This window comes from Leishmania infantum, chromosome 34 (genome assembly GCF_000002875.2).
Source record: "Leishmania infantum JPCM5 genome chromosome 34".
NCBI classification, from domain to species: domain Eukaryota; phylum Euglenozoa; class Kinetoplastea; order Trypanosomatida; family Trypanosomatidae; genus Leishmania; species Leishmania infantum.
The window spans coordinates 150,829-176,724 of NC_009418.2; the positions used below are offsets into that span (position 1 = coordinate 150,829).

General features: G+C 62.6%; 4 protein-coding genes across 4 annotated transcripts; all 4 read left to right on the plus strand.

Moving 5' to 3' along the window:
- Positions 1-1,304: 1,304 nt before the first annotated feature.
- On the plus strand, positions 1,305-1,667 carry S25 (ribosomal protein S25; the record flags this gene model as incomplete). The annotated part of the gene is made up of 1 exon (XM_001468396.1): positions 1,305-1,667. The coding sequence occupies one exon, from the start codon at positions 1,305-1,307 to the stop codon at positions 1,665-1,667; it is 363 nt and encodes a 120-aa protein (XP_001468433.1).
- A 2,466-nt stretch (positions 1,668-4,133) lies between these two features.
- LINJ_34_0470 (hypothetical protein, unknown function) lies at positions 4,134-6,944 on the plus strand (the record flags this gene model as incomplete). Its single annotated transcript, XM_001468397.1, has 1 exon — positions 4,134-6,944. One exon carries the CDS (start codon positions 4,134-4,136, stop codon positions 6,942-6,944), a length of 2,811 nt encoding a protein of 936 aa, XP_001468434.1.
- A 1,774-nt stretch (positions 6,945-8,718) lies between these two features.
- LINJ_34_0480 (hypothetical protein, unknown function) lies at positions 8,719-15,933 on the plus strand (the record flags this gene model as incomplete). The annotated part of the gene is made up of 1 exon (XM_001468398.2): positions 8,719-15,933. The coding sequence occupies one exon, from the start codon at positions 8,719-8,721 to the stop codon at positions 15,931-15,933; it is 7,215 nt and encodes a 2,404-aa protein (XP_001468435.2).
- A 4,670-nt stretch (positions 15,934-20,603) lies between these two features.
- LINJ_34_0490 (conserved hypothetical protein) lies at positions 20,604-22,757 on the plus strand (the record flags this gene model as incomplete). The annotated part of the gene is made up of 1 exon (XM_001468399.1): positions 20,604-22,757. One exon carries the CDS (start codon positions 20,604-20,606, stop codon positions 22,755-22,757), a length of 2,154 nt encoding a protein of 717 aa, XP_001468436.1.
- Positions 22,758-25,896: the final 3,139 nt, after the last annotated feature.

Sequence of the window (25,896 nt, forward strand, 5' to 3'; positions counted from 1 at the left end):
GGGACGTGTACGGCTACTCGGGAAGCGACGCCGAAGCATCAGAGGAGGCAAAGGGCGACGCGAAACGAGAAGAACATGCTGCACGGTCGTAGATGGCACGTGAAATATGCGGCGCGTTGAACGTCGTCTGCGGCTTCGCGCTGTTTCGCAAGTTACTGTTGCGTCTTCCTCTCTTTCCGGCCTCTACATGGTTTCTCGCGTACAGACGGCCGTGCGAACGGCACTGTGGCCTCGCGGCTCCCGTGCACTTGCGCGGTTGTCTGCTGGAGTGCTTGCTCACGTGCCGCATCTTTCAGAGCAGGTGCCTTTCTCCGCTCAGCTCTGGCGCCGCCAACATGCTTCGTTTTTTTTTCTAGGCAGCGCGTGTGTGTGTGTGGGGGGGGGGGGGGTAGATGGAGGTGAGGAGGGGGTCGCCACTCTCTGCGTTCTCTCTCTGTCTTTGTCTTCCGCCCTCACCCCCCCCCACTCCCACTCCATCCTCTACCCACGCTCGCGACTGCATGCAACGCTGTGCAGGGCTTCCTTTTTCGTTTCCTCGAGCGCTGGCTGGCGGTGGCGGCATCAGCTGGTCGGCGCCTTCACCTGCGTCTGCACGGCGGCGTCCGCCTCGCGCGCCTGGCGCTGCTCAACTCCCTATGGCCTTTGACGCATGTCTCCTCGTTGTCCGCGCGCACTGTGGCCGCCGCCTTGGAATGCGCCCCCTTCGCGCACACACGCACTTGTGCACAGAGGCGCTTGCGAGCGTGCTTGTGGCCTCTCGAACCTCCCCCCTACCACACGCGCACGCACACCCTTCTTGTTCTTCCTGCTTCTTTTCAAGGGCGTGCTGGCTACAACGCACTGGAAAAGACACAGCCTGTGGATGTTGTGCATGTGGCCCACTCGCACCTTGTGCGTCGCTGGGTACCCAATACTATCGATCTCTCTTCGCTCTTCCAGCGAAACCCCTCAGCTGCCGCCACCGCGCAAGGTCCGCGGACGCTTCATTATCATGCCAGTCCTTGCACGCTCCTTTCGTGGCACGTTTCATGGCATCGTCGTCTTTCTCCCCTGCACCGCGACACACCACCTGCTAGACACGGATTACCCCCCCCCCAACACGCACACTGACTGCAGCCTGCACTGAAGTCACTTCTTCTCCCTGCGCCTTCTCTGTCTCTCTGCCATCGCGTCTGTACAACGCCGCGCACCTCCACCCGCCATGTCGCCCACACCCGATTAACCATCCGCACAGAGAGTTCACGCGAACCTCCCTCTCCTTCAAGTCCATCTCCCGCCCATCCACCCACCCACCCACCGCAATCATGCCGCCGAAGGCTGGTCAGACGAAGAAGGCCAAGATGGAGGCCGCCAACAAGGGCGCGAAGAAGACCACGAAGAAGTGGAGCAAGGGCCAGTCCCGAGAGGCTCTGCAGAACGCCGTGATGTTCGACAAGGAGACGTACGACAAGCTCCGCAGCGAGGTGCCCAAGTACAAACTCATCACCCCGTCGATCATCTCCGACCGCCTCAAGATCGCCGTCTCCATCGCCGCCGCTGGCCTCAAGCAGCTGTGCCGCGAAAAGCTCATCCGCCTGGTGTCGTGCTCCAGCAAGACCCGCGTGTACACCCGCATCGTGCAGGCCGCCCCGGCTGAGGCGGCTGCCGCCGCTCCGGCTGCCGAGTAGAAAAACAGGAAAGCGAGCGAGTCAGCGAGCGCGATCGGGCATGAGTAGTGGAGGTGCATAGGTGTGGAACGAAGGCGTGGGATGGGCAGAGGTGGAGAGGAGAGAGGTGCGTGATGGGGTAGAACGCCGCCACGGCGCCGGTCCGCATCAGCACCACCACCCACACGTCTCCATCCTCCCACACATTTTCCCTCTGTTACGGATCGCCGCCATGCATGAGGGCGTGCGCGTCTGAGGTTCTTCTCTCGCTCTCCGTGGGCGTCTTCCCCCCCCCGCCAACTACCACCACCCCCGCGCTTCTCTCGAGCTGCGGGCAGCGTGCGTTGCACATGCGCACATGTGGCGAGTCGCGCCAGGGTTGGAGGCAAAGCAAGCGTGTCCTTTCTTTATGTTTTTTTTTGATGTTTTCATGATCATCTGTGTCTTGTGGAGGTGCACCGCCGTGCCCTGGTCGCTGTCCTCTCCGTCCCTCTTTCTCTCTCTGTCTCGCCCACTGCGATCGTCGGAGTGGGGAGGAGGGGAGTGCGTGAGGGGCGTCGAAGGCATGTGCAAGACTCACGTCCACGTCAGGAGATGAGCCATACAAACTCCAGAATAACATGATATACGCACCCGCAGGCATGTCGACCGCCGAGGATGGCATTATCCTTCCAACCCTACCTCTGTCTGCAGCTCGCGCCACCGCGATCCAGGCGCGCATGCAGGGCAAAGGCGCGCATGATGGATTGCCGTCATCCGCATCGCTAGCGTGGCCCTGATGGCATCACCTACGCATATCCCAAACGGGAGAGGACGCATTGCTGACCGTCTTCCGCGGTTCTCAGCCGCACGCGTCTCGTGCACACAGCGAACAGCATCACGGATGGCCCATCTATGGTTGCCCATTTTCCTTCTCCTCTTCCCTTCTCCACCCCCTCCTTCTCCGTCTCGACCCCTCACTTTTCTCAAGAGTTCAGGAGAGCTGTCGCGCACAAGCCCCGGGGGCGGACAGCGACGAGTCGAATACTGTGGCGCTCAGTAGCACAGAAACATCGGTGTGCTTCCCTTTGTCTCCGCTGCCTGCTGCGTCGCACACGCATGCATCAGCAAGCCAGGTGAGCAGTCATTCTTTCATGTAGACTAGGAGTCGTTTGACGGCCGCCACCACAGCCCACGTCGCCGTTCTCCTCCTCCCCCTTCCCCTCCCTCCCCTCTCCTGCACAACACAGAAGGTGAACAGCGGAAAGCACAGCGCACACGTGGGCACCGGCGCGAATACGAGGGACTGGGAAGCGAGATACCAGAGGGAGGAGGTCGTGTGCACACGTCTTTTCTCTGCTCGTGCCGTTGCTCTTCTTGGTGTGCTTGCGTTTGCTTTCCTCTCGCTCGCTCGCCGACGCTCTCCTCTGTGCGTGCGTGTGATTGTGTGCGAGTGTGTGTGTGTGTGTGTGTGTGTGCACAGCACATTGTGCGCATCAGTTTGCCTGCTCCTCTTCCCCCTTCTTTATATTGTCCTGCATAGCTTTCTCCCGGCAGCGGTGGCGGAGTTGTGCGGCTTTGTGGTGTCCGGTGTGCGCCGCGCGAGCACAGCAAGTGTTGCTTGGCCCATTGATTAGTTGGCGCCCCGTGTCTCTCTGCCTCTCTCTCTCTGTTGTTTGTTTTCCGTTCTCCTCACCTCAGCGCGCTCTGCCAACTCTGCAGTGGCAAGCAGCGTCGGCATTGGTCCCCTGCTCCTTCTTTTCCTTGTCCCTTTTACTCTGTCCCTTGTGCGTGCGCGGTTGAGTGTGTGGGTGTGGGTGTGGGAAGGCGCGTGACTTGGCGGACGCACCGACGCCAGACACGCAGCACCCCACGCCGCCATCGTACATACATCTATTCATATATATATATATATGAATAGATGTATCTGTCGATCGTCTTCCTCCCCGACGTGCAACGTAGTGTAGACAACTCTTTTTCTTCTCCTCGCGTTGGCTGCCGCTGCCGTTGTCCTCATCCGCTTGTTGGCTCTGTGTTTCTCCCATTCGATGTGCGCTTGATTTTGTTGTTTGGGCGTACCTACTTGAGTGCTCGTTCCACGTGTGTCTCTGGGTCGGCACGTTCTTCGGGTGGCGCCTTCCTTGAGCTTCTCTGTGCCCCCTGCTCTCGCATCGCCCTCCCCCCCCCCTTCCTTCCTTCCTTCCTTCCTTTCTGCTAACCTCTGGGCAATCTGTGGAAAGCGGCGAGACGGCCTACACTCTATCTATATCTCGGTGAACACCTCTCAGGGGGAGGAGGAGCAGGGCTACCGCCATCGTCCTCACGCGCAGCGTCCGTCTGCCTCGCTTGTGCGTGCGTGTGTATACTTGATCCCCTTTACAGAGCAGGCCTTTCTCATCATCTGCTGAGGGTACTTCGTTGTTGTTCCTAATGAGCGCCGCCACGGATGTGCTGACGATATCGTCGTCACCGTCGCGCACGGAGCCACTTGCGCGCGCCGCAGCCACCATGGCAGGCGATTCTTGCCCCTCCCCCTCAGCGGCAGCGACCGCCGTCACCACTACGGCATCCTTTGCTTCCCCACGCACCCCGAAGAGTACGCCGCCGCCCACGGCAAGCCGCTGTCTTGTTCGGCCGCTCTTACTGCAGCGGCGCCATAGCAGATCCGACGGGCCGCAGCACCAGCAACAGCAGTCCAGCTGTGCCTCAAACCCGTCCTCGGCGAATCTGTGCGAGAGTGAGCAAGAGGGGGCCGGCGGCGTAGAGATACTCCTCGCGAAACAGTACCGGCCCATGCGCGCCATCGTGTCCAGTCGATACGCCGGCACCGCGGCAGGTCAGCAAGAGCGGCGGCAACGGCAAGAGGACGCGGCGGGGACAGCCGTGGACGGCGGCGCCGCCGAGAAGCTCGCGAGCGGTGCGGCGAAGGAGAATGACGGAGCAGGTCACAGCAGCAGCAGCAGCACCACCACCACTGACGGCACCGCCGGGGGGGTTCGATGTATAGCCGTGCAACTTCCCTCAGACCACCACACCGCGGCGGCCCCCAACAGCGCTTCACGTGGCCAAGAAGACAAGAGGCAGGTCGCCAACCGCTCCGTACCAATCAACTCTGCTCGCCCCTGCGGCGAAGCCTTGGTGGCGCCGTCGTCCTCTTCCTACTTCTCTAACCTGTCTGCGAGCACGGCGCACAGCAGCAGCGCGTCGAGCAGCTTCTACGGTGCACCAGCAAGCGTCCCTCGAGCATCCGGCGCCGGTAAAGGGCACGCAGCAGTTGCATCACTTTCCCCGCCTGCACTCCCCGACGGCGTCCCAGCATGCAATGGTGACGGAAACCGCAGCGGCAGCAGCACCGAAGCCAAGGTTGTCCCCCTGCTGCTGCGTACTTGGCTTTCCGCCCACACCATCGGCGAGGAGCTCGGCTCCCCGTCCATCTCGCGCTCCGCCTCGCGAAACCTCGTGCGCGGGCCGTCCCTCACGGTGCCGCAGGCTCCTCTCGGGACACTGCCTCCGAGCGGTGCCACAAGCATGGGCAGCGTCACCCCACTCAGCAGTAACCGGAGCAGTACTCATCCTTCGTTCATGCGGCCGCCAAGCGTAACCCGCTCCGGCGGCGAGCAAGGCAGCATCAAAGTCCCTGGAGGGCTGCGGCAGATAAGCGGCGGCGGCAAAGGCAAAAGCAGCCCGACGGGCGGCATCGCGCATGCCGTTAACGGCCGAGTTTTATGCTCACCGCATGGCGCGCGGCGGCCAGATCTTGGTTCCCGCCGCACCACCTTTCAGCGCAGCACCTCAAACCTCTCGCTGCCCGAGGCCTCTTCAAGCGGCGGCGCGCCGCCGCCGAGTGATCTCGGTGAGTGGTCCAGCGGTGCGGCCGTGAGAAAGGACACCGCCTCGGCGCGGCCGCCGCCGTCGTCAATGCCGAAAGAGATGCACAGCTTCATCCTCAGTCAGTATCGCACCTTGCAGCGCGACGTTCTTTCTCTCCCCGCTCCACAGCAGTCCGTCTACCCTGACGTGACCTCGGTGGACTTCCAGCACATCAAGAGGGCGACCTGTTCGAAGCACTCCAAGGCAGCCAAGAAGGCGCTCAAGGCACAGGAGGAGGTGCGGTTGCGTGCCCTTCAGCAGCAGCACCACGACATGGAGGTGATTCGAAACGGTGGCCGCGAGCATGTTGGGCAGAGCATGAAGAGCAGCGTGGTGCTGGCCGGCTCTCTGTCGAAGCTTCGAGCGCGCACCCGCTCTAGCCTCGGCAGAAGCGCCGCCACGGCGCTCGGTGCGAGTCCGGCGACGTCCCTCGTAATAGGCTCACCAGACGAGTGCAGCGTCACCGCCCTGTACCCCGGAGACGGCTCCGGTCGCGCAACTCCGGAAAAGCATGACGCGGCGCAGTCGCAGACACCAGAGCGGGAGCGGGAAGCCTGGCACGCGTCCAAGGCCTTCATGGCATCGAACGCTCCTGCCGGCGCACAGCGTCACGGGCGGCAGTCGCGCAGCGTCAACAAGAATCGCATGAAAGGCGAGGAGATCGTGATGGCAATCGCCCTCGATAGCGAAGACGAGGAGGATGTCGATGCAAGCACCACGTCGAACGCGGAAACATGGAGGCGATCTCGCGTCGACCAGCCGCACAGGAGCGCGCACGTGAGCTCCACGGCCCTGGGCGAGTTGTCGAGCGACACGGCAACAAAGTGCGCTGGCGAGCGGCTTGTCTCTCAGCCGCAGCGCCGCAGAGGTGCAGCAGCCTCGAAGAGATGTGCAGAGCGCCACGTGCACAGCAGCAGCAGCAGCAGCAGCAGCAGGAATGAGGAGGGCTGCTTCCCATGTAAGCAGCAACGCGGCAGCCGCGTGCGCAGCGCGCCGTCCCCGTCTTCCGCGCTGCCGCTGGAGCTCTGCTCACCGCCGGTCGCCTCGAGGTCGGGGTCGCGGGCATCCTTGTCCGCACACGCACTTGATAGCTCGCACCACCACTCCAATGCCACCACGGCTTTGCTGGCGCACAGCTCTTCAGAAAGCGACGACGGTGAAGACGCGGCGGACGAGTGCTGTCACTGCTGCCCTTGCAAGCGCCCGAAGAACTTCTTCGCCCTCTGCCGCACGAGCAGCCAGAGCGCCGCTTCGCTCGTGTGGCGAGGGGAGAAGCGCAACGTGGCGGCCAGTGCCATGCAAGAGGAGAAGCCGTCGAGCACGGCCATATCACGCGCCAGCCCCGACGACAGCCAATTTGTGGTGGAGGACTTGGAGGACAGCGACGAGGATGAGCCGACGCTCTCCATGCAGAGCTTCCGCCGCGCTAACATACAACGCATACGATGAAAGGGCACGTCATGCCCACATGGCCCCACGTGCGTGTATCACTCTAGCCATCCGGCGTCACCTCCTGCGTATGTGTTTCTGTGTGGGAGGAGGGGAGGGCATGCGCCTATGCATGCGCGCTCCTTCGCCCCACCACGCTCCGTCCCGCCCCTCGTCTCCTCTCGTGGTGCTTCTTCGCGGTACTCCGGTCGGCGTCTGTGTTGCCTTTGCTTTGGGCCCTTCGTGGCACTTCCTTCTTCTGCCCTGTTGTTTTACGCAGTGCGCAGTGGACGTGCGTGCGTGCGTGCATCCATGTTTGTGTGTATGCATGGTGGGGAGAGGGAAGGGGTCGGCAATGTGGACGCTTCTGTGGTCTGAGCGCCTCTCTGTCTCTGTGCTCTCCCTCCCTCAGTCAGTGTGGTACGTTGTCCTCATGCTCTCACTCCACACACAGGCACACGCCTCGAGCTCAGTCTCGCTTGATTTCTCATTGGGTTCTCGCAGTGGTCGTTGCGACGACTCTTCCATGATCATCGTCACGCTCCGTGTGTGTGCGTATAATAGTTTTCTCTGCCTCTCTCTCTGCCACTTGGGCGTGCGTGGTTGTCTGCAGCGGCCGTCCGTCCTTTCCCCCCACCCCACCCTCCCCCTTCTCCCTACGGGCCGCATGACGTCGTGGTGAGTCGAGCGCCGTTTTCTGTGGTGGTGGTGGTGTGCTGCTCTCGCCGCGCTGTTGGGTTGGCTGGCTGGTGGGGTGGGAGGCGCGGGCAACGTAAGATTTTGTAGAAGGTCAGCGTGAAGCTGCGCCTGCTGCCCCTGTAGCGTTGGATGCGCGCCGACATGTATTCCGTGGAAGGGTACGTCTGCGTTGATGTGGTCGTGCTTCGCAGCGGCCTTGCCAACGCGAACGGAAGAGAAGCGCAAGCGTGGGGAGACGCACATCGGCGCGGTCGCGTCTCTCTCAAGGGGTCCACGCTTTCTTGCATGGCAGCAGACAGATTACGCCAAAGGAGGCAATGCCTGTGACTGAGGCGCAGAAGCCACAAAACATAATCGAACGAAAACGTCGATCGAGAGCGTGGCACGAGTGGCACAGATGACGCTCATGCACACTCTCACATGCGTCCGCCGCCGGCGAGTCCACGAGCCCGCGCCACTTTCCTTTGCCTCCCCCTAGCAGTCATGCACCCCGTCCCTGAGCAGCGGCCCATGATTGTGTTGAAAAGCAACAAGGAGACGCTGCCAGGCGAGTCGTCATGGCATCACCAACGGTCAAGTCTCGCTCAAGCAGCTGTCTCCCAGGAGTTCTCGGAGAGAGGGTAAGCAAGGCTCCTGACGACTCTCATGCTGCCCCGCATCCCATCTCCCCCACCCCATCACCGACGAGCGCAAGGGCCTTGTGCTAGAATAGCCGCGGCATCCCTCTCGCTCGCCTACTCACCGCCCTCTCCACCTCCCTCCTCCTCTTCTCCACACCCTACGCACACTCACATGCACCGCCGCTGCAGTTAACGAGACATCATAACGTCCGCGAGGCGAGGGGAGGCACACACACAACGCGCATCAAGCGTGCCAGACCTCATTCTTTCTTCCACCCCCCTCCCTCCTCCTTCTCCATCCACCTCCCTGTCTCCGCTCGGCCCCTCTTGCCTTCCGTCCTCCCCACCACCCCTCTATACCCCTTTGGCGGCCCGCCGCGCAACAGTGCCCGTCTGCCAGCCTGTGTCAGGGGAGGGTGCAGCACCGTGCTCCCACTTCTCCGACCTCAGCCCCGCCCCACATACAGCCCTTCGCGATGCGTGGCGCACACGTGCGCACGTGTGCGCGCCTCACAGCGCTGGTGGGTGTCGCCGCCCTCTTCCTTCTCGCCACCCAAGGGCCTGTGGCAGCCGCTGTCGGTTTAACGACCGATCCGGTGCAGCCGCTGCTCGACGTCCCATTCTTCGCTACCGGCACGGACCTGAGTATGGGCAGCAGACTGTTCGCCTCCTCGGATGCGCGCTGCACCAAGAGTGTCACGACTGCGTGCTCAGTGAAGAGCGAGGTGAGCGGCAGCAGCTTCAGGAATGGGACATGCGTCTTCACGGTGAGCAGTGCGGCGCTGGGGGTGACGCTGGACACCCCTCGGACCTCGGTGCCACTTGCCCACTGGTGCGTCGGGAGCCCCGGCTCCGCGCAGCGGGTGGCCACGCTGCAGATGCACAAGATGGAGGTGACGCCCGAATACGTCCTCAACGGCGAAGAATCCGCTCTGAACTTTGGCAGCGCTGTGCCGGTGGGAACCACGCTGGGATTTTACGCTGACAGCCAATGCCAGCTTCTGCTCACGGGAGCCGGTCCGTTTGTGATAACCAACGAGCGCACGGTGAGGTTTACGATAATGCCTTCCTCGTCCCCCCTTTTCATGTGCGCCTCCACCATCACTGTGAACGGATCCGAAACCCCGACGAAGCTGGTCAATGCAGTGGCACTTGCAACACCCTACACGGTCGATCCCGCCACGGGCGTGCGCCACCAAACCGTCGTCGTCTCGAGCTCGACACAGCCCTACGCACAGTTTTACCTCTCCACGATGGCACACTGCACGGACTCGCATCCAGCATACCAAAGCACGACTGCCAGCGAAATGGCTATGAAAGTCAGCGTGTCTCGTGGCGCGTACTTCTTCTGCGGCTCACGCGATTTTGGTGAAAACGGACTTTACATCCCCGCCAGCAACACGTTCACCGTCTTGGAGTACGACGTGGTGCCGCACACGCTGTACGTGGACAAGGCGACCGTCATGTCCTTCGCCCTCGACGCGGCTCCGGTGCAGAGTACGCTCGAAGCCGTCCTCTCCACCTCCGATGACTGCAGCGCCGCCAGCAGCTGGCAGAGCAGCTGGAGCAGCACGATGCGGTGGACAGCAAATCAGTTGGGTGTCTACTACGCCTGCGTTCGCAGGAAGCACGCCGCCGCCACCGCCGGCTACGCGAACATCATCATCGCGACAAATCTGCCCACCACCACCTTCTCCCCCGCAGCCCCCGTCCGCGGCGTGTCCATGCGCGCCACCCTCACCCACGTCAATGCGACCAACGCCTTCTTCGTGGTCGGACTTTTCGACTCGCAAGATTGCACAACGCTGCTCGTGCGGGGCATCGCCAGCCCGTCCACCAGCGCCACCGCCAGCCTCGCGGTGCCGCTCAGCGCCCGAGATACGCTGTACTTGTGTGTGTCGAACCCGCTGGAAGCCGAGCCCACCGCGCAGGACGTATCCGTGCGCTTCCACAAGCTGCATGCGCTCACCCCGCAGCCGTTTGCACTGGAGTACGCCCCGCTGCGCGTCGGCGCGCTGTCGACCATCACGCTGGACGGCACGGTGTTCCTGGCCAAGGGCACGACGGTGGCGCTGGTCCGCGCAGACGCCCGCAAGGAACAGTGCGGCGCCACCGACATCCCGACGTTCAATGTCTTCGGCGCCGCGTTCGCGCTAGGCCCCGTCACCTTCCCCGAGGCCGGCGACTGGGACGTGTGCGTGCGCGAGCCCGGCGCCAGCTACGTCGCCGTGCACCGCGTCACCGTGTACGGCAAGGCGACCGTGGAGCCACCGGGCATCGTCGCCGGCGTCGAGGGTACCATCGCCGTGAGCGGCCTCCCCCCCAACGCTGTCGTGTTCGTCACGAGCGCCGCTGAGTGCGGCAATGAAGCAGCTGTTCTGGGCAGAGCCACCGCCAGCGGCGAGGGCGCCGCCAAAATCACGCTCATGTATGACAGTGTTGGCACGCTGCTGCTGTGCTCCTACTACCCGGCCACGGCGCCGCAGCCGGTGTTGCAGGCCGCGGGGAACGTGCGCACCGCCAACCCGCGCGTCGCGCCGGCAGTCGTGGCGCTCACGGCGCAGAAAGACAACCCGCAGGTGCTTCGCTTCGTGGCGCCTGGCGCGGCAGTGCTGAAGGGCCACGCCGCCTACCTGCTGCCCGGTGAGTCAGCGTGCCCCAGCGGCTCTCACGTTCCAGGCGCCGCCACCGCGCTGCCCGCGCTGCAGGTCGCCGCCGGCAGCGACACGCCGCACGCGACCCTCGAGCTCCGCGCCGCCATGGTCGGCACGCGCTACCTCGCCTGCGTTAACACCAACGGCCGCTTCGTCGCCGCCGGCAACGTCACCGTGGTGTTGTCCGCGCCACGGCTCGAGTCCGATCCCGCGCCGCTCGCCGCCGGGCTGCCCGCCAGCATCCGTCTCCCCAGCACCTACACAAGCGCCGCGCAGGTGGACACCTACGCCATCGTCCGCGGCGACGCCGACTGCACCGCCGATCTCAGCACGCTCTCCGTGCTCGCCCGCGGCACCATCGACTCTCGCACCGGCGCCGCCACGCCCTTCCTCGTGCCACGAGACGCCGCGTCGCCCGGCCGTCTGCGCGTATGCGTTGCGCCGCGGTACAGCCTCCTCGACGGCGCCGGCGGCATCGGCTACGCCGCAGCCGGCGAGCTCGACGTGGCCGCCTTCGCACCGCTCAGCGCCTACGCGCAGCTCGGGCGGCCCGCCAGCAGCGTCGCCGGCCGGCCCGTGCACACCGCCGCCGCACAGTACCTTGTGCGCTGCGGGACAGCCCCGGACGACTGCAGGGCCAGCACCGCGTGCGTGGTAGTCAGCAAGCGTTACAGCGTCGGCGGCGCCACGCTGGGCGACCTGGACGCGCCGCGCGGCAACTACCTGCTGTGCCAGAGCGTCACCGTTGACGGCGTCACAGGCACCGTTGCAGCCGACGCCATCGTGAGCGTCGTGGATGCCTTCGTCATGTCCGTAGACGCCGACCTCGCGCAGATACGCGCCTACGTGCCCTTCGGCGCCACCATCACAGGCGGCCCCATGGGTACCTCCTTCTACTCAGTTGCCGTGCAGCCCGCTACCGTGCCCTGCAGCGTTGCGGTCAGCGAGTCACAGACCTTCGTCTCGAGCGAGAGCTTCGTCATCATCAACATCAGTGCCACCGAGCCGCAGACGGACGTCCACTTCTGCGTCGGGCCCACCACCACGAGCAGCCGCACCGAGGTGACGCGCGCCACGCTGCACCACTACATGAGCCCGGCCTGCATCTTCGCTGACACGCCCACCACCATCACCCTGCCCACGCGCAGCGCAGGCACCTCCGCGCTTCTCTCGTCCTCACGCAGCGCCCCCGTCGCCGTTAAGGGCGGGGAGAAGAAGCCCTTGAGCGGCAGCCGGGTCAGCTTCACCATCGACGGCTGCGGCGACAACGAGGCCGTCACGGAGCTCTTCTACCACGAGTTCAACGACGGCTGGTCGGTGGTACGCGGGCGCATGCTGCTGATACGCAACGGCACCTGCAAAGGCGGCGCGAGTCCGCCCAGCATCCGCACCGTGTACGCAGCGCCGGGCGCGCCCATCAGCGACGCCGGCGTCGACACGCGGTTCCTGGCCGTATCCGGCGTCGGCATCAGCTCCGGAGACATGTCGCTGCCGGGCATCGGCGTCCTGGCCACGGGCTACGTGCCGGCCGTGGACGAGGATGCCGCCTTCCACGTGTGGGCGCACCCCATCGGCAACCCGGACTCCCTCTTCACAACCGCCGCGGCAACGCTGCGGGTGCGCAACTGGGTTGTCACGCCGACACACGCGCTCAGCCGCTACAACGCCACCATTGGCGCGGCGCCGCTCACGCTGCTGCACATCAGCGACGCGACACCGTCGGAGGGCACCTTCTTCAGCCAGTCGCAGCGCTGTGACGGCAGCCTCGGCGACGCCGCGGACATGGGCACGCCGACGCAGGCCGCCGTCTACAGCGCCACGGGCGTGAGCGGGCAGGTGTATGTGTGCACTCTTCACCTGCAGACCGGCGCGCCGCTGGCCGTGGCGAAGTTCACGTCGCTGCTGCTGCCGCAGGTGCTGCACGCGTCGCCCGCCGTCGTGCGGGGCGCCACCTACGCCGCCACGCTGCAGACCGAGGGCTACGCGCTGCAGAAGACCAGCACGTTCCTCTCCAGCAACCTCTGCGCCGGGCCGTTGCCGCTGCAGTCGAATGCGGTGTCGACGGCCAGCGTCCTATGGGTGTCCTTCCTCGCGGAAAGCATTGCACAGGACGTCAAGAGTGTGAGCTTGTGCGTGTTGACGCCGGCCGGCACCGGCGTCGCAATCGCCAACGTGCCGGTGGCGCCCGGCACCATGTGGCCCACGCAATTCGCGGTCGGCACCGCCGCCGCCACCATCTTCGTGCCGTTGTCGCCGCACACCACCTTCCAGCTGAGCGCCACCGCCACCACCTGCATCGACGTCGGTGGCATGCCCACCTTCACCACCGACGCCGACGGCTACGCCGCGCTATCGCTGCTGCGCGCCAGCGGCGACGCCCTGCCGCTGGGCCGCTACGCCGTGTGCGCTGTCCCGCCCATGCGGGCGGCGGTGGCGGCAGCGTCGCCGCTCGAGACCATCGAGGTGGTGCCGGCGGCGCACTTCAGCGTGCACGGCACCGTCTTCGTTGTCGACGTGCCCAGTCGCATGGAACTGCAGCAGGACCTGCGCGCCGCCGACCTCATCGCCGGCTTCAGCACAACCGCCGCCTGCAGCCCCGTCACCACCGACCACGGCACCTGGGCAGCGCTGTCTAGCACCGCGATCGAGGTGCGCGCGACAGTGGCGAGGAGAAGTGGCGTGTTTCTGTGCGCACAGGTGCCCGGGAACGGCTCCGTCGTCGCGCTGCCGCACGCGCTGGCGTCGCCGAGCCGCATCGAGTTCCTGCAGCTGGCCATGAAACTGCCGGACGGCAGCTGGGACACGTGCACCGACTACTTGGTGGACCAGTGCCGCCCGCCCGGCAGCGCTGGCAGCGCGGCGGCGGACATGCTAACCGTGGTGCACGGCGACTGCTGCAGCTACGCGGCGCAGGCGCAGGCCGTGGGCAGCGCCAGCATGGCCAGCGGCACGTGCCGGCTGCGGCTGGACGCGGCAAAGGTGGCGGCGTACGCCGTCGGCACGAACTTCAGCGTGTGCGCCTGGAACCCCGAGAACAGCTCCACCTGCGCGACGCTGCACAGGGTGACAGTGACTAGGAACTGCAAGCCGACCAACGTCGGCCGTGGCTCCAGGCTGAGCAGCGGCGCGGTGGCCGGCATCGCGGTGGGGTGCATGGTATGTGGTGCCGCGCTACTGGCGCTCGTCATGTGGCTCCTGTGGTGCCAGCGCTATGCGTGCGCGAAGAGCAGCAGCGCGCAGAGCGACGAGGAGAGGCCTTCCTTTAGTGAACTGACCGAAACAGAGAGTGCCAGGGAGGAACGGCAGCGGCATGAGCTGCTGTGGAAGCTCCTTGAGAACACGGCAAAGGATGTGATGCTCTCGGCACAGGGCGGCGGCAAAGAAGTGGCGCCGGCGAAGGGGCACACGGCCACATCGCCGCTGCCGAGCTCGATGAGGAGGACCCGAGACATGGAGGTGCTTCAGGATGGGACGCCAAACTGCATGGACGGGTGGCCGGACGTCATCAGCAAGTATTACAGCTTCCTGGACGGCTCCGACTTCGACTACGAGACGGTGTCGCAAATCCCTGGCGAGGGCGAGCCCAGCGGAATGGACGAGGAGCTCGAGGCAATGCTGGCCGTGCCGCGCGCGAGTGCTCTGTCGGAGGAGCTCGAGGCGAAGCGGCAGGCGGAGTTGCGCGCCGTGGCGGACCGAAACGCGAAGTTGTTGGCGCTGTGGGAAGAGAGGCACCGTATGAAGGAGGAGGACCCCATCAAGCTGAAGATGGTTGTCCTGCAGGAACGGGAGGAGTGGGCGAGGACGGCGTTGGAGGGCCGCCGCCGTCGCGCACACTACAACCTCACGGTGCTGTTCAAATCCAGCCTGGATTACTGCAACGCGCTGTCGAAGAAGAGGCGCAGCGAGCGGTCAGAGTTGCCGTCCGATGAAAGCGAGCTGCTGTCAGTGGGGTCGTGGGACGTGGCGCCGCTGGAGCCGCTAGACTATAGGTTTGGCAGCTGCGTGGGCGCTCCATTTGTGTCAACAGAGTTCTCTGCCTCCGTCTTCTCTCTCACTGCGGGCTGTGAGCGCAGCGTCGGCGTCAGCTCCGCCCTCCGGCGGCCGCAACCTCCCCCGACAGAGACGCAGCCTTTCGCTTGTTTGCGCGTTGACCTGTATCGCAGGCGGCGCTTCCTGGAGTTTCCGTTCGTGACCAACTCGCCCGAGACGCTCATCGCGTACGACAAGAACGTTCCCGTGCCTGTATTCGTGCGGGGTCTGACGTTGATAGACCTTCAGGCCTTCCACCCAGCGCATCGCTGGCTTGTCGACCCGCCCAAGCCCTCCGGCAGCGCCGACCACTTGCACGACAAGAAGGGAACGTGGGCGTTCATGGCGCCCGACTCCACGGTGCCCTTTGTGCGCCGCTACTTGATACTGTTCAAGAAGGAGTTTGGTGCTCGGGAAAGGATATTGGAGGCAGACGCGGCTTTCTGGTCGCACCTGTTCTGGGAGAAGCGGAATGTGCCAGTCTTCTCCGCCATGGAGGAGGTGGAACCGGTGTACGACTCCCACAGCTCTCGCTCCTTCTGCGCCTCCTCTCTCGAGCACCGCAATCTCAGCAGCTGCGAGAGCGACAGCGATCACGGCGGCGTCGCGAACCACGGTAAGCGGCACCTGCAGCCAGCCGAAGACTTGTGGGCGAAGGAGCAGGCGGCGCCCGAGTCCATTGTGGAGCAGCGCCGCGTGGAGCAGGAGTTGGCGGCCCTGACCGTAGCCAAAGACATGAGCAAGGAAGAAAAGAAGAAAATTGCAGCCGCGCAGACGGCCTTTCGGGCGGCGCAATCAGCAGAGAGGAAAGCCCGTGTCGCGCAGAAGAAGGCGGAGGTGGCACGTCGGAAGGCAGAGGCGGCGAGCCAGGATGCCAAGACTGCCAAAGCAGGCTTCGAGAGTCGGAGCCTGTCGAGGACGCGGCAGACCAGCTCGACCACGGTCGAGGAGTTGATGGGGCAGGAGTTGCAGCACATTGAGGAGCTCCGGCGGCTAGGGCTGCTGTAGGCGCGGAGTCTGTGGACAGCAATGGCAAGAAGGCTTCCACGGCAGTCAAACTTCAGGTAGCTGTCATCGGCGACGGTGACGTGAAAGCCGACTCTTGTGATGTCTCCATCCGCAAACCTCGTGCACCTCCACCCCTCCTTTGCGTTCACGCAGGTGTCCTGTCTTCCCCAGGGGTTGTGTGCCGTGCAAGTCGGCCTCCTCCTCCTCCTCCAACTGCCTGCCTCTACCCTTTCCTTCTCGTATTTGTTTTTGCTCCCGCGCACTAGCGCCGCCCTTTCGATCATGATGCGGTGTCATGTTCTCGTGCGTGTGCGTGTGCGTGTGCGTTCAGTCGTGTCCTGACCTGGTGCTCTCTGTGATTCGTTTATTTGGTTGGTTGGTCGGTTGGTTGATTATGTGATGCGCGCGGCGTCTCCTTTACTGGTCTCGTGCATGCGTACCTGCGTGTGTTTTGTGTTCGCTGCTCACTGCGTTTTGCTGTCCTGTTTCGCTTCTCTTGGATGTCCCCCTCACCCATGCGCGCCCTGACGCACGAGAGCGCTCGCTCTTCTTGTTTGGTCGCTGTTTTGTATGTTTCTGTTCCGTCTCTCACGTCCATCCTGCACACCTCGTGCTTCCCCTCCTCATCATCCGCTACTACGGTTTTGCGCGTCTGTCTGTCTCTCGTCCTCTCCTCTCCGAGTCACACCTGCGAGACAGCGCCGACCCACTCCGCATCCTTTTTTTTTCCTTTCTTTGCTGCTGTGTGACGAGTCCGTCTGCTGATGCCACGTGTGAGACGACGCCAAGGCTAGAAGTACGCGCTCCTGTTATCTCGTGCGCACAGGCACGCACCTCATCACACGCTCTGCCCTTCTGCAGAACTCTACCTCACCTCTCCCTCCGTCACGCGTCACGCGTTCGAGCCCCGTTCGCAGACGCTGGTAGGATAGGGAGGGGAGTCGATGCCGCAGCAGCCCACCACCACCACCTACAAAAGCGGTAAAGCACGTTGTGGACGCCTGGCGCTTGCTATTCATTGCCATCGTACCGCCCTCGTATGGCTCATGTACGTGTCCTTGTGTGTGTGTGTGTGTGTCTGTGTGCCTGTTGTATTCTTCAGATTGCTATTCTTGTTCGGTCACTTACGCTTCATTCTTCTTGCCTCCGCCGCCGCTGCTGCTGCTGTTGCTCGTTTGAATGGTGCCTAGTCGGCGCTCGATGTCTGTCTGTTTGCCTGCGCGTGTTGGCGTGCATGATCTCTTTCTCTCTCTGATGACCTCTTCTTAGTTTTCCCCTTCCTCACGCGGCACTCGACACTCCCTTTATTTTTGTTTTCACTCTCAGTCTGGCTGTTGTGCACCTCCTCATCACTCCTCCTCTCCCTATCGGTTTGCTTTCAGTGCTTCTTTCTTGTCTGTATGTGTCAACGTGCCCGTGAGTGTGTGTATCCGTTCTTTTCTCCAGTTTTCATTTTGCGGGCCACCCTCCCATCCACCCATCCATCCGCAGGGCCCACTCGCACACCCCCCTCCCTTCCCACGTCATCTCTTCTCGTTTTCTTTTTACCCCCGCCGCTGCTTGCTTCCTCCGCCCTTCTTCGCCCTCCTCTGCCGTCGTCTTCTCGGCTTGGTGGCTCTCCTTGTTTTTGTTGTTCATCCTCGTCTTCCCTGCCATGCTGCGTGGGCGCGTCGCCACATAAAGGCAGTGTCGCGAAGGCCACACTTATCTGCTCGCATGATATGACCGGCAAGGGCACAGGGATGCGGAGGAGCTGGGCAGAGCGCCGCAGCACCTTGAATCCCTCCCTTGCTAGACCAGCATCAGCGCCATACCCAGCTGCTTGCGTGAGCTCCGTCACTCTCCTTCTATTCTGTCTGTTGATTCTCTTCGCATCGTTCGTTGTTGCTGTTGTTGTCAGGCATTGAATGTCCGCTTTCGGTTTGAATCACGCGCGCGCATCCGTTTCTCTCTCTCTGTGTGTGTGTGTGTGTGTGTGTGTGTGTGTCGGAGGAGGAGGAGGAGGTCGGGGCTGACGGTGTGCGCGTGTGGAGAGGGTGGACGGAGAGTGAGATGGGCTTCATGTTTTGTGTCACATTCGTTGATGTTGTTTCTTTGCCCACATTCTACTGTTAGCTCATCCAATTACTTTCTCCCGACGCGCCTCTCTCGCACACGCTCGCGCACATGTGCATGCGAGGAGGCCTGCTGATGACCGGCGTTTCTGTTTTCTTGTTTTGTTCTATCTTGATCACGTGCTTTCCTCTCTGTTCCTGCTTCATTCGTTCTTTTCTGGAATGCCTTCTCTCTATCGCTGCCCCACCTCACCCCCACTCCCACTCCTCTCCATCGATTCCAGCGACGTCACCTCTTGTGTAGATACGCAAGCGTTTACGCGCGCCTACGCGAAGGTGGCTGTACCCCTGTTGGTGGTCGTGGTGGCGGGGAGGAGGGGGTGGAGGGTGTGCGCCTCTTCCCGTTTTCTGTTCCCTTTTTGCCGTGGATGTTGCCGGCCCTTTTCACTCATTTTACCCGTTGCCTTTTTCTCTTGTGCTGTGTTGCTGCCTGCAGCTGCTATGTGGAGGTATGTGGCGGCGGCGGCAGCGGGGAGTTTTGCAGTTGGGTGCGCGCAGGTTCATGCATCCGCCCTCCCTCGTGATAGCCCTTCTTAGTCGTTTTTACAACCTCCTCCCCCTCTCTGCCTCCCCCCCCTTATTGTCTGCCTCTTGCCAACGGTGGCTGTTTGCCGGCACCTCTGTATGTGCATATGTATATATATGTGTGTGTGTGTGAATATCCATCTCTCCTCATGGTGACTATGCCTCGCATACACCTGGGCAACACCGCTGCGACGACAGAGTTTGCATCTGCATGGGCGGCCACGTTTATGCGTGCGTGCCTGTGTGGCTTCGTGCAGCCGGTGGAGCCGCAGGTCAAGCTGGAAAGAGGGGGGTCATCGAGAAGGCTGGAGGGGCGATGGAAGTGTCACACTCGGAGCAACAGCAGAACCGGCGGCCGCCGTGGAGCAGGTGAGCGAAGAGATGGAGAGGCTGGGCTAAAGCGAGTGGTAGGAAGGCCCCTGTGTCCGCTAGCGATGACGTGCACGGGTGTCGTGCCTTCCTCTGTGGAGGCCGGCAGTGCTATGTGTCTCCCAATATCTGGCCCTCTCTGAGCACTCTTCGGGCCTCTGCGCCGTTGTCACGGCGTGGTAGCTATGCCACAGGCACGGCCGGCAACGGCAGAGAGACAGAGAGAGAGACGAACGCATATGCATCCCCGTGCACGCATCTGCTTTTCATGCATACCCTATCGTCTATTTTTTTTTTCTCATCAGAACTCATCGGCATGCGTTGATGCGTGTCCTCTAACGCCGTAAAACAAATGCCCCCCCCCCCACACACACACACGCACACCCTTATCTCTCTCTCTCCTCCCTCCTCACGTGTACGCGTATGTGTGTACGTGTGTGCGGAGGAGGGAGAGAGGGGGGGCTCTTCCACGCTGTTGCCTTTGCCTGCTTTGTGTTGTACTCGTCTTTGTTCTCGTCTGGCCTCCGCGCGTGTGCGCGTGATGTCTGAAACGGCGTTTTGTTTTGTTTTGTGTGTGTGTGTGTGTTGGTGTTGGTGTCCGTGCCGGCGCACCAGCACGCTGCCTTCCTGCGTCTGTCCATCTCTCGCCTCTTCGTTAGTGGCCCTGTGCTGGCGTAGCTTCTCCTCCTCTCTCGTGGATGGATGGCGATTGGAGGCGGTGATGATTTTGTTTGTGTATTTTCTTGCTTGGATGGGTTGGGTCAGTTCAGGACACCAACGAATGGAACGGGAAAAAAAAACGAAACGAGCAAGTGGCAACTAGCGAGTCTTCTAGCGAAGCGCTCGAGCAAGCGGTAGAGAGGTGGAGGCCGCTTACTCCTCCGCCGACCATATTTGTGAAGGGTTGCGAGTGCCCTGGAGCCGCACGCATACGCATGACTTGCTCGAAATCTTGCTGTCTGTGGCGGAGTCTGTGCGTTTCACGGAAGCCGTGGAGGCGAAGTGCAGGAGAGCTGGTAGCTCGAAAGAAACACACACACACACGGCCTCCCACCTCTGCTGCTGCTGACCTCTCTCCATCCGTCTCTCTCTAGCTCTTGTGCACACCTCTCCTCCCGTTTCTCTGCCCTTGTCTACGTTGCGTGTACCTGTGTGTTTGTCTGCCGCATCGCAATGCATGCCGAGAAGGTACATTTTCGTGACGTCTCGAAAAGCGTTTGCATGTGTGCACACGACGCGTTGCAGCTGCGGCAAGCCACGGAACACGTAGAGGCAAGGTCAGCGAGCACAGAAAAACAAAGGCCACGGCGGTAGCGATCGCACGCGCGGAAACACGTCACGGTCCCCTGTTCCCCCATCCCCCCATCTCCCCATCTCCCCCCCCACACACACACACACTCCTGCCCGCCATCTGTGCGGCATATACACAGAGGAAGCGAGCAATCGCGCGCTGCGCGTCCGGCTTGTCGTGGAACGCCACGAGACAAGCGCACACACCACCACTACCGCTCGTCTCCTCACATATACGAGCACCACTCTTGAGCTCCCTCTTGATCACCAGTCCACCACCGGTGCGGCAGTGCCGCTCATACGACGTTTGGAGGGTGAACAACCTAGATCTTAGACGTCGGCACCGCGTGAGGTTTGTCCTCCAGATACCCAATGTCGTACAGCGCGTATCAAGTGGCGGGCCCTGCCGACCCGTTCCGTCCCACGCTGGAGATGTGCTTCCGCGGGCATCGTCAAGGTGTGTGCAGTGTCGGCTTCCAACCGGCGCTGTCGCCGTCTCCGCTCATTCCCAAGGTCGTGTCCGGCGGTGCCGACGGCGCGGTCATGTTGTGGGACGCAAAGGCCACCACCCGCACAATGCGATTCATGGGGCATCGCGGACCGGTGCTTGCTGTTGCCTGCAGCCCGCGCGCAAATCTGCTGGCGAGCGGCGGCCATGATGGATACGTGCGGCTCTGGATCCCCAACACGCGACGGACAACGGCGACGTACGGCCTCCACGCCGAGTCGGCCGACGACCGCAACTCATGCGGCTGGCGCGGTCACACCGGCGCTACCCGCGCCGTCGTCTTTGCCCAAGACGGCTCTGACTACCTCTACACCGCGGGCAATGACAAGGCGGTGAAGTGCTGGGACCTCAATTACGCCTCGAGCAGCCAGCACATCGGCGTCGGCCCGGGCAACAAATTCGTTGGCAGTTTCGCGGCACAATCGTCTACGGGGCAGCACGGCACTGGGCACATGAACTGGGTGCGCACGGTGGCTGTGCAGAGCGCCTACACATCCTCTAGCTTCTTTCACTACATCGCCAGCGGTGGTGACGATCACGCCATTTGCGTGTGGGACACGCGCACTCGCGCCCCAGTGCACGCTCTGTTTGACTGCAGCGCCAGCGTGCATTCCCTGAGCTTTCACCCCGACGGCTACGTGTTGGCGAGCGGCGATGCCAGCGGCGCCGTGAATCTCTTTGACCTACGGCACACCTCATCCTCGTCATCCGCCGCCAACAGCTGGGGCGGTGCACCAGCGCAGCGGCGCTTCTCCAGCCTCCTTCAGCACTACAGAGGCGCGCACGCGGGCGGGGTGCAGTGCGTCGACTTTGCCCCCAACGGCGGCTGGCTCTTCTCGGCCGGCAACGACAGCACTGCGAAGCTGTGGGATGTGAAGCAGGTGTACCTCTACTGCACCCTCCAAGGGCATGAGGGGGGGCCCGTCAAGTCGTGCCACTTCTCGGAAGATGGTCGCTGGCTTGCCACAGGCGGCGGTACTGACAAAACGGTCCTCGTATGGCGCAGCGGCTTGGCTGAGAGAGCGGCAACGCGCGACTCGACTGCGGAGACCGCACTCACTACTGTTGGGAACAAGGACGCGGCACTGCCCGAGGTGATTCCTCCACCCAAGGTGTCCTTCGGTGCAGAAGCCCCTGCAGTGCGGTTCTCCTCGCCGATGGCGCCAGCCTCTCGCGACGTGGCCCGACGATGCAAGCTGCGAGACGACTCGTTCCGTGTGCAGAATGGTGTGGAACGCTCTCCAAGGACGTCGGCATCTCAGGCGGTGAGCAGCGGTATCACCAACGGTTGCAGAGGCGGCGGCAGCGACCCCCACGTGGGCAACAGGGCCGCCGCTGGTGCGGCGAACGTCAGTGTCGGTGTCGCAGCTGCCGCATCGCTGGGCCGCCCGCCTCTCTCCTCCCCAACGAGGAAGGAGCAGGCTGGCACGCCCTCCGCGTCCTCCTCGCGCGGTGTGGCGTACGCTGCCGATGCGAAGGCGTGGAACCGCGAAGATGCGGAAAAAAGCTCCGTCGCCGCTCATGAGCGCAGCTTTGAGAGAAGCGAGGAGCGACTCGACTACCTCGTCGCGTCGGTCGCCGGCAGCCCCGGTGAAGTGGGCAACGGCCACTCACGGCAGCAGCCAGTCGTTGAGGGCGATACAACACGCGGCGGCGCGAACACCCTGCATGAACAGGAATCGCCGCTGGGCAGCGTAGATAGCAGTGCTCGAAGCGCCGTTGTTGCGGCAGAAGAGCGAGAGCAGGAGGCGTTGGTGGCGCAGGAGCGCGCCTATCAGCGGCTGCGGGAGGACCGCATCACCCAACAGCGTCTCGCGAATCTGGAAGAGGCGCTGGCGTCTCTGGCGGCGTACATGCAAACCCAGTATCTGCAGCAGGCAAAGGAGATGCACGAGACGCAGATGAAAAGTAGGGTGCAGGCCGACAAGTACGATGCCGACCTAGAAGACCTGAAGCGCTTGATGGCGCGGCTCGCTGCCCCTGCTGCCGACCAGGCTTCTGCGAATGGCACAGCCTGAATATGTCAACGAAAGAGGGTGGGGCACAGGGGTGCAGGGGTGCGACTGCTCCCCTTCAACACCATCGTGGGCAGCCGATGTAGCTGCTTGCATTTTTTTGGCTTCGACATCGGTAGCCGCTTGCCTTCGCTACGACGACGGCGACGCTTTTATGCATTTTAGGAGCTCGGCCTCTTCCAGAGCAGAGCTCAGTGTGCAAGGGCTCTTAGATCAAGCACTCGATCGTGCGTACGCGGCCTTGCGCAAGTGGGTCGCACGCCTTTGTGTTCCGCCCTCCCTCTTCCCTTTTCCCCTTACCCTTCGTCATCCTCGACTCGGTGGGTTTGGCGTGGGCTCACATGCGAACCCAGACGTTCTTTTTCCTCGGCTCGCGCTGCCTCCTCAGTGCGCTACTCGCGGCTCTCTGGCACCCCTGGTGCCATTTTGTCATGACCGTTTCAGCAGAAGAAAGGATATAGGTTTATATATGGATGCGGCCGATGTCGCGTGTGCGTCTTGCTGCCACGGGCGGCTCCTCCATCAGCGCACGACGGCCGGAGGGCTGCCATGGGGCGAGGCGCGCATCCAAGCAGCGGGAAGGAGATGCCAGGGAGCTCTCGCGCCAGTCAGCTGCGCATCTCGTCCGCCTTCGTCCCCCCCCCTCCCAAAGCCCTCTCCCACCCCGGACGTGCGCTGAGGCAAGCTCGAGCATGCACGCTTGCCGTGCTGGGCTCTATGCCCTCTTTCCTCAACCTTCTTGTTTTGTTTTCTCCCCTCTTTCTGCGGCTCACGCACATGAACAAAACCCGAAGCTGAAAAGGTGGTGGCCGATAACGAGGCCCCGATACCGGGGGCTGGTACCTCTTCAGGGGCTTGGCCAGCAGGACTTTCACTGACTTCGCCACCCAGCTGCAGTTTCTCAGGGCCCTGTTTGACCAGTTGCACATGAAAAGCAGCGCCTTTGTCCTGGACAAGTCTCTCCAGGCCAAGTGCGTCGACCGCTTGAATGGAAAAGTGCGCCGTGAGGCGGTCTCTGCACAGGCGCGCGCCGACGACGCCGACGGGGACCCAGCGCGATCGAGACAGGCCCAGGATAGCTCCCCCCGACTGCATCACTGCTCGGACGCCGCGCCTACTGCACAACCTACTGTGCATCCTGAAAGCAGCACCAGTGCGAGCGGCAGCGGACTTGCTATCCACGTTGCGCACGCTACTGTGATTATGCCCAGTGGGTGGAGCGCGGCCCGGCCACAGAAGCGCCAGTTTCCAGGTCCATTCTCGATGGTCTCTTTGGAGGTGCAAGCACTGCAAGAACGGCGGCAGCCCCCCCCCCTCCATCCTGCCGCTGCGACCGGTGCCGGCCACTTACGCCCGGCAAGTGCGACGGGAGTATCGCTGGCCCGCATCCAAGCATTGAAGGCGTCTCTTTGAGCACGCTGCGACTCCACCGCCATGGCCGAACTGAGGTGGGGCCATCACGGAACGACAGCTGATGCCACGCGCTCAGTCAGGGAAGGAGGTGATAGGAAGCACTGTTGTAGGCACTCTCTGCGCTCACCGTCACCAGAGCCGCTCATCGGCTCTTGCAGACGGGCAGCGCACAAATCACGCCTTCGCGGATGTCGAGGCGGCGATGAAGCCTCAGATGGATGTGCAAACGAGGAGGAGGAGGAGAACTGCCCGCTATCTCGCGGATAGCTGGGTGCCAGTGCCAGGAAGGGAGGCCGGCACTTGCATAGCTCGGTGAAATGTACCATGCGTGCGTGTCCCTTGCGTGGTTGCCATCGAGCACCACACCGCACCACCACCACCATTACTCCTCCTCCTCCATTCGCTGGCCTTTGTCGTATGCGCACAAGCGCGCGCTTCTACATCGACAAAAGAGGACACCTTTTTTTCTTCGGGGGAGGGGGGCAGCATCGATCCCCCGAACAGCTACTTGAGGGAAGGGCCACATGAAGGCACGCCAGACACCTCAGCGCGTTCTCACCCTCCGCAACGCGGACGACGCAGGCGCGATACTCTTCTCCGACTCCCACCAGCCCGGCCCTCTTCTCTCCTGTCCGCCCTCGTGGATGGAGGTACAGTGCAAAACGTGAGAGAGGACGTCTATGACTGATTCCCATTCTCTCTTCCCTTCTCGTGCACCTCATCCTCCCTTGCTCTCACTCTTCCTGCGTTTTCTGCTGAGGCTTTTCATCGTAAACACACACACACACACCAAAACAACAACACGCTCGAGCACAGCAACAGGGGTGGCACGGTCACTTGCACTTGTAGATCTATTTTCTTTCGTTCTGTTTTTTCTTTTGGAAGAGAAGGTGTGTCGTTGTGTGAGTGCACGGATCACACCGTCCTCGTCTTCGTCCGAGTGCCCTCCCCGCACCTCTCCCTTGCCACCTTAGGACAGTGCTCCGGCTGTCTTGCCTTCGCTCACTTGACTTCTTGTTCAGTGTGGTTTGGATTTACTGGTGTTTCGCTCTCGTGCGCGTGTGAGTGAGTGGGTGAGTCTGCTGTTGTTGTTGCGCTTCTCGTTACCGGCTGCTGGTTGCTGCCCAGATCACCACCTCTGTTCCGTTTCCGTGCTACTCTGTTGCGCCTAATCTCGTCTTCCCGGGTTCTTCCCTTCCCCTCCGGCAGCTCGATTTCGCCACAACCCCCGGGCTGGCAGTGCTTCCGCGTTGCTCGATGAGTCAGTTGGCTCACCCACACGCTCCGCTGCTTCCTTCAACTCGCGTTTTTTTTTTGCGGTGAACTCCAGAGTTGGAGAGGTCTGACGTGCAGGGGTACACACGACAAACGAGGGGAGCGAAGGCTACAACGCCCAGCGCCGCACACGCCACCACTTGGGAGGAACCGTTAGGAGGAGGGGTGAATCAGAGCAAGCACGCGCGCACACACGCACATATATATATATATATCTGCGGAGCAGCATCAACTACGGAGCCGCCAAAGCCTCGTGTTCTCCCTTGGCTCGCCACTCCTGACCTCTTCTTTCCTCCCCCATCTTCTTCTCTAGGTGAAGCGGCGCCTTCCCCTTTGGCGGAGTGTCTGTCTGTACGACGGCGTACATTGTTGGGTGCCCGTGTGTGCGTGTGTGGTGTGTGTGGTGTCCCCTGCTGGCGCACGCATCTCTCGTTCTCGCTGCCCTGTTGTCATT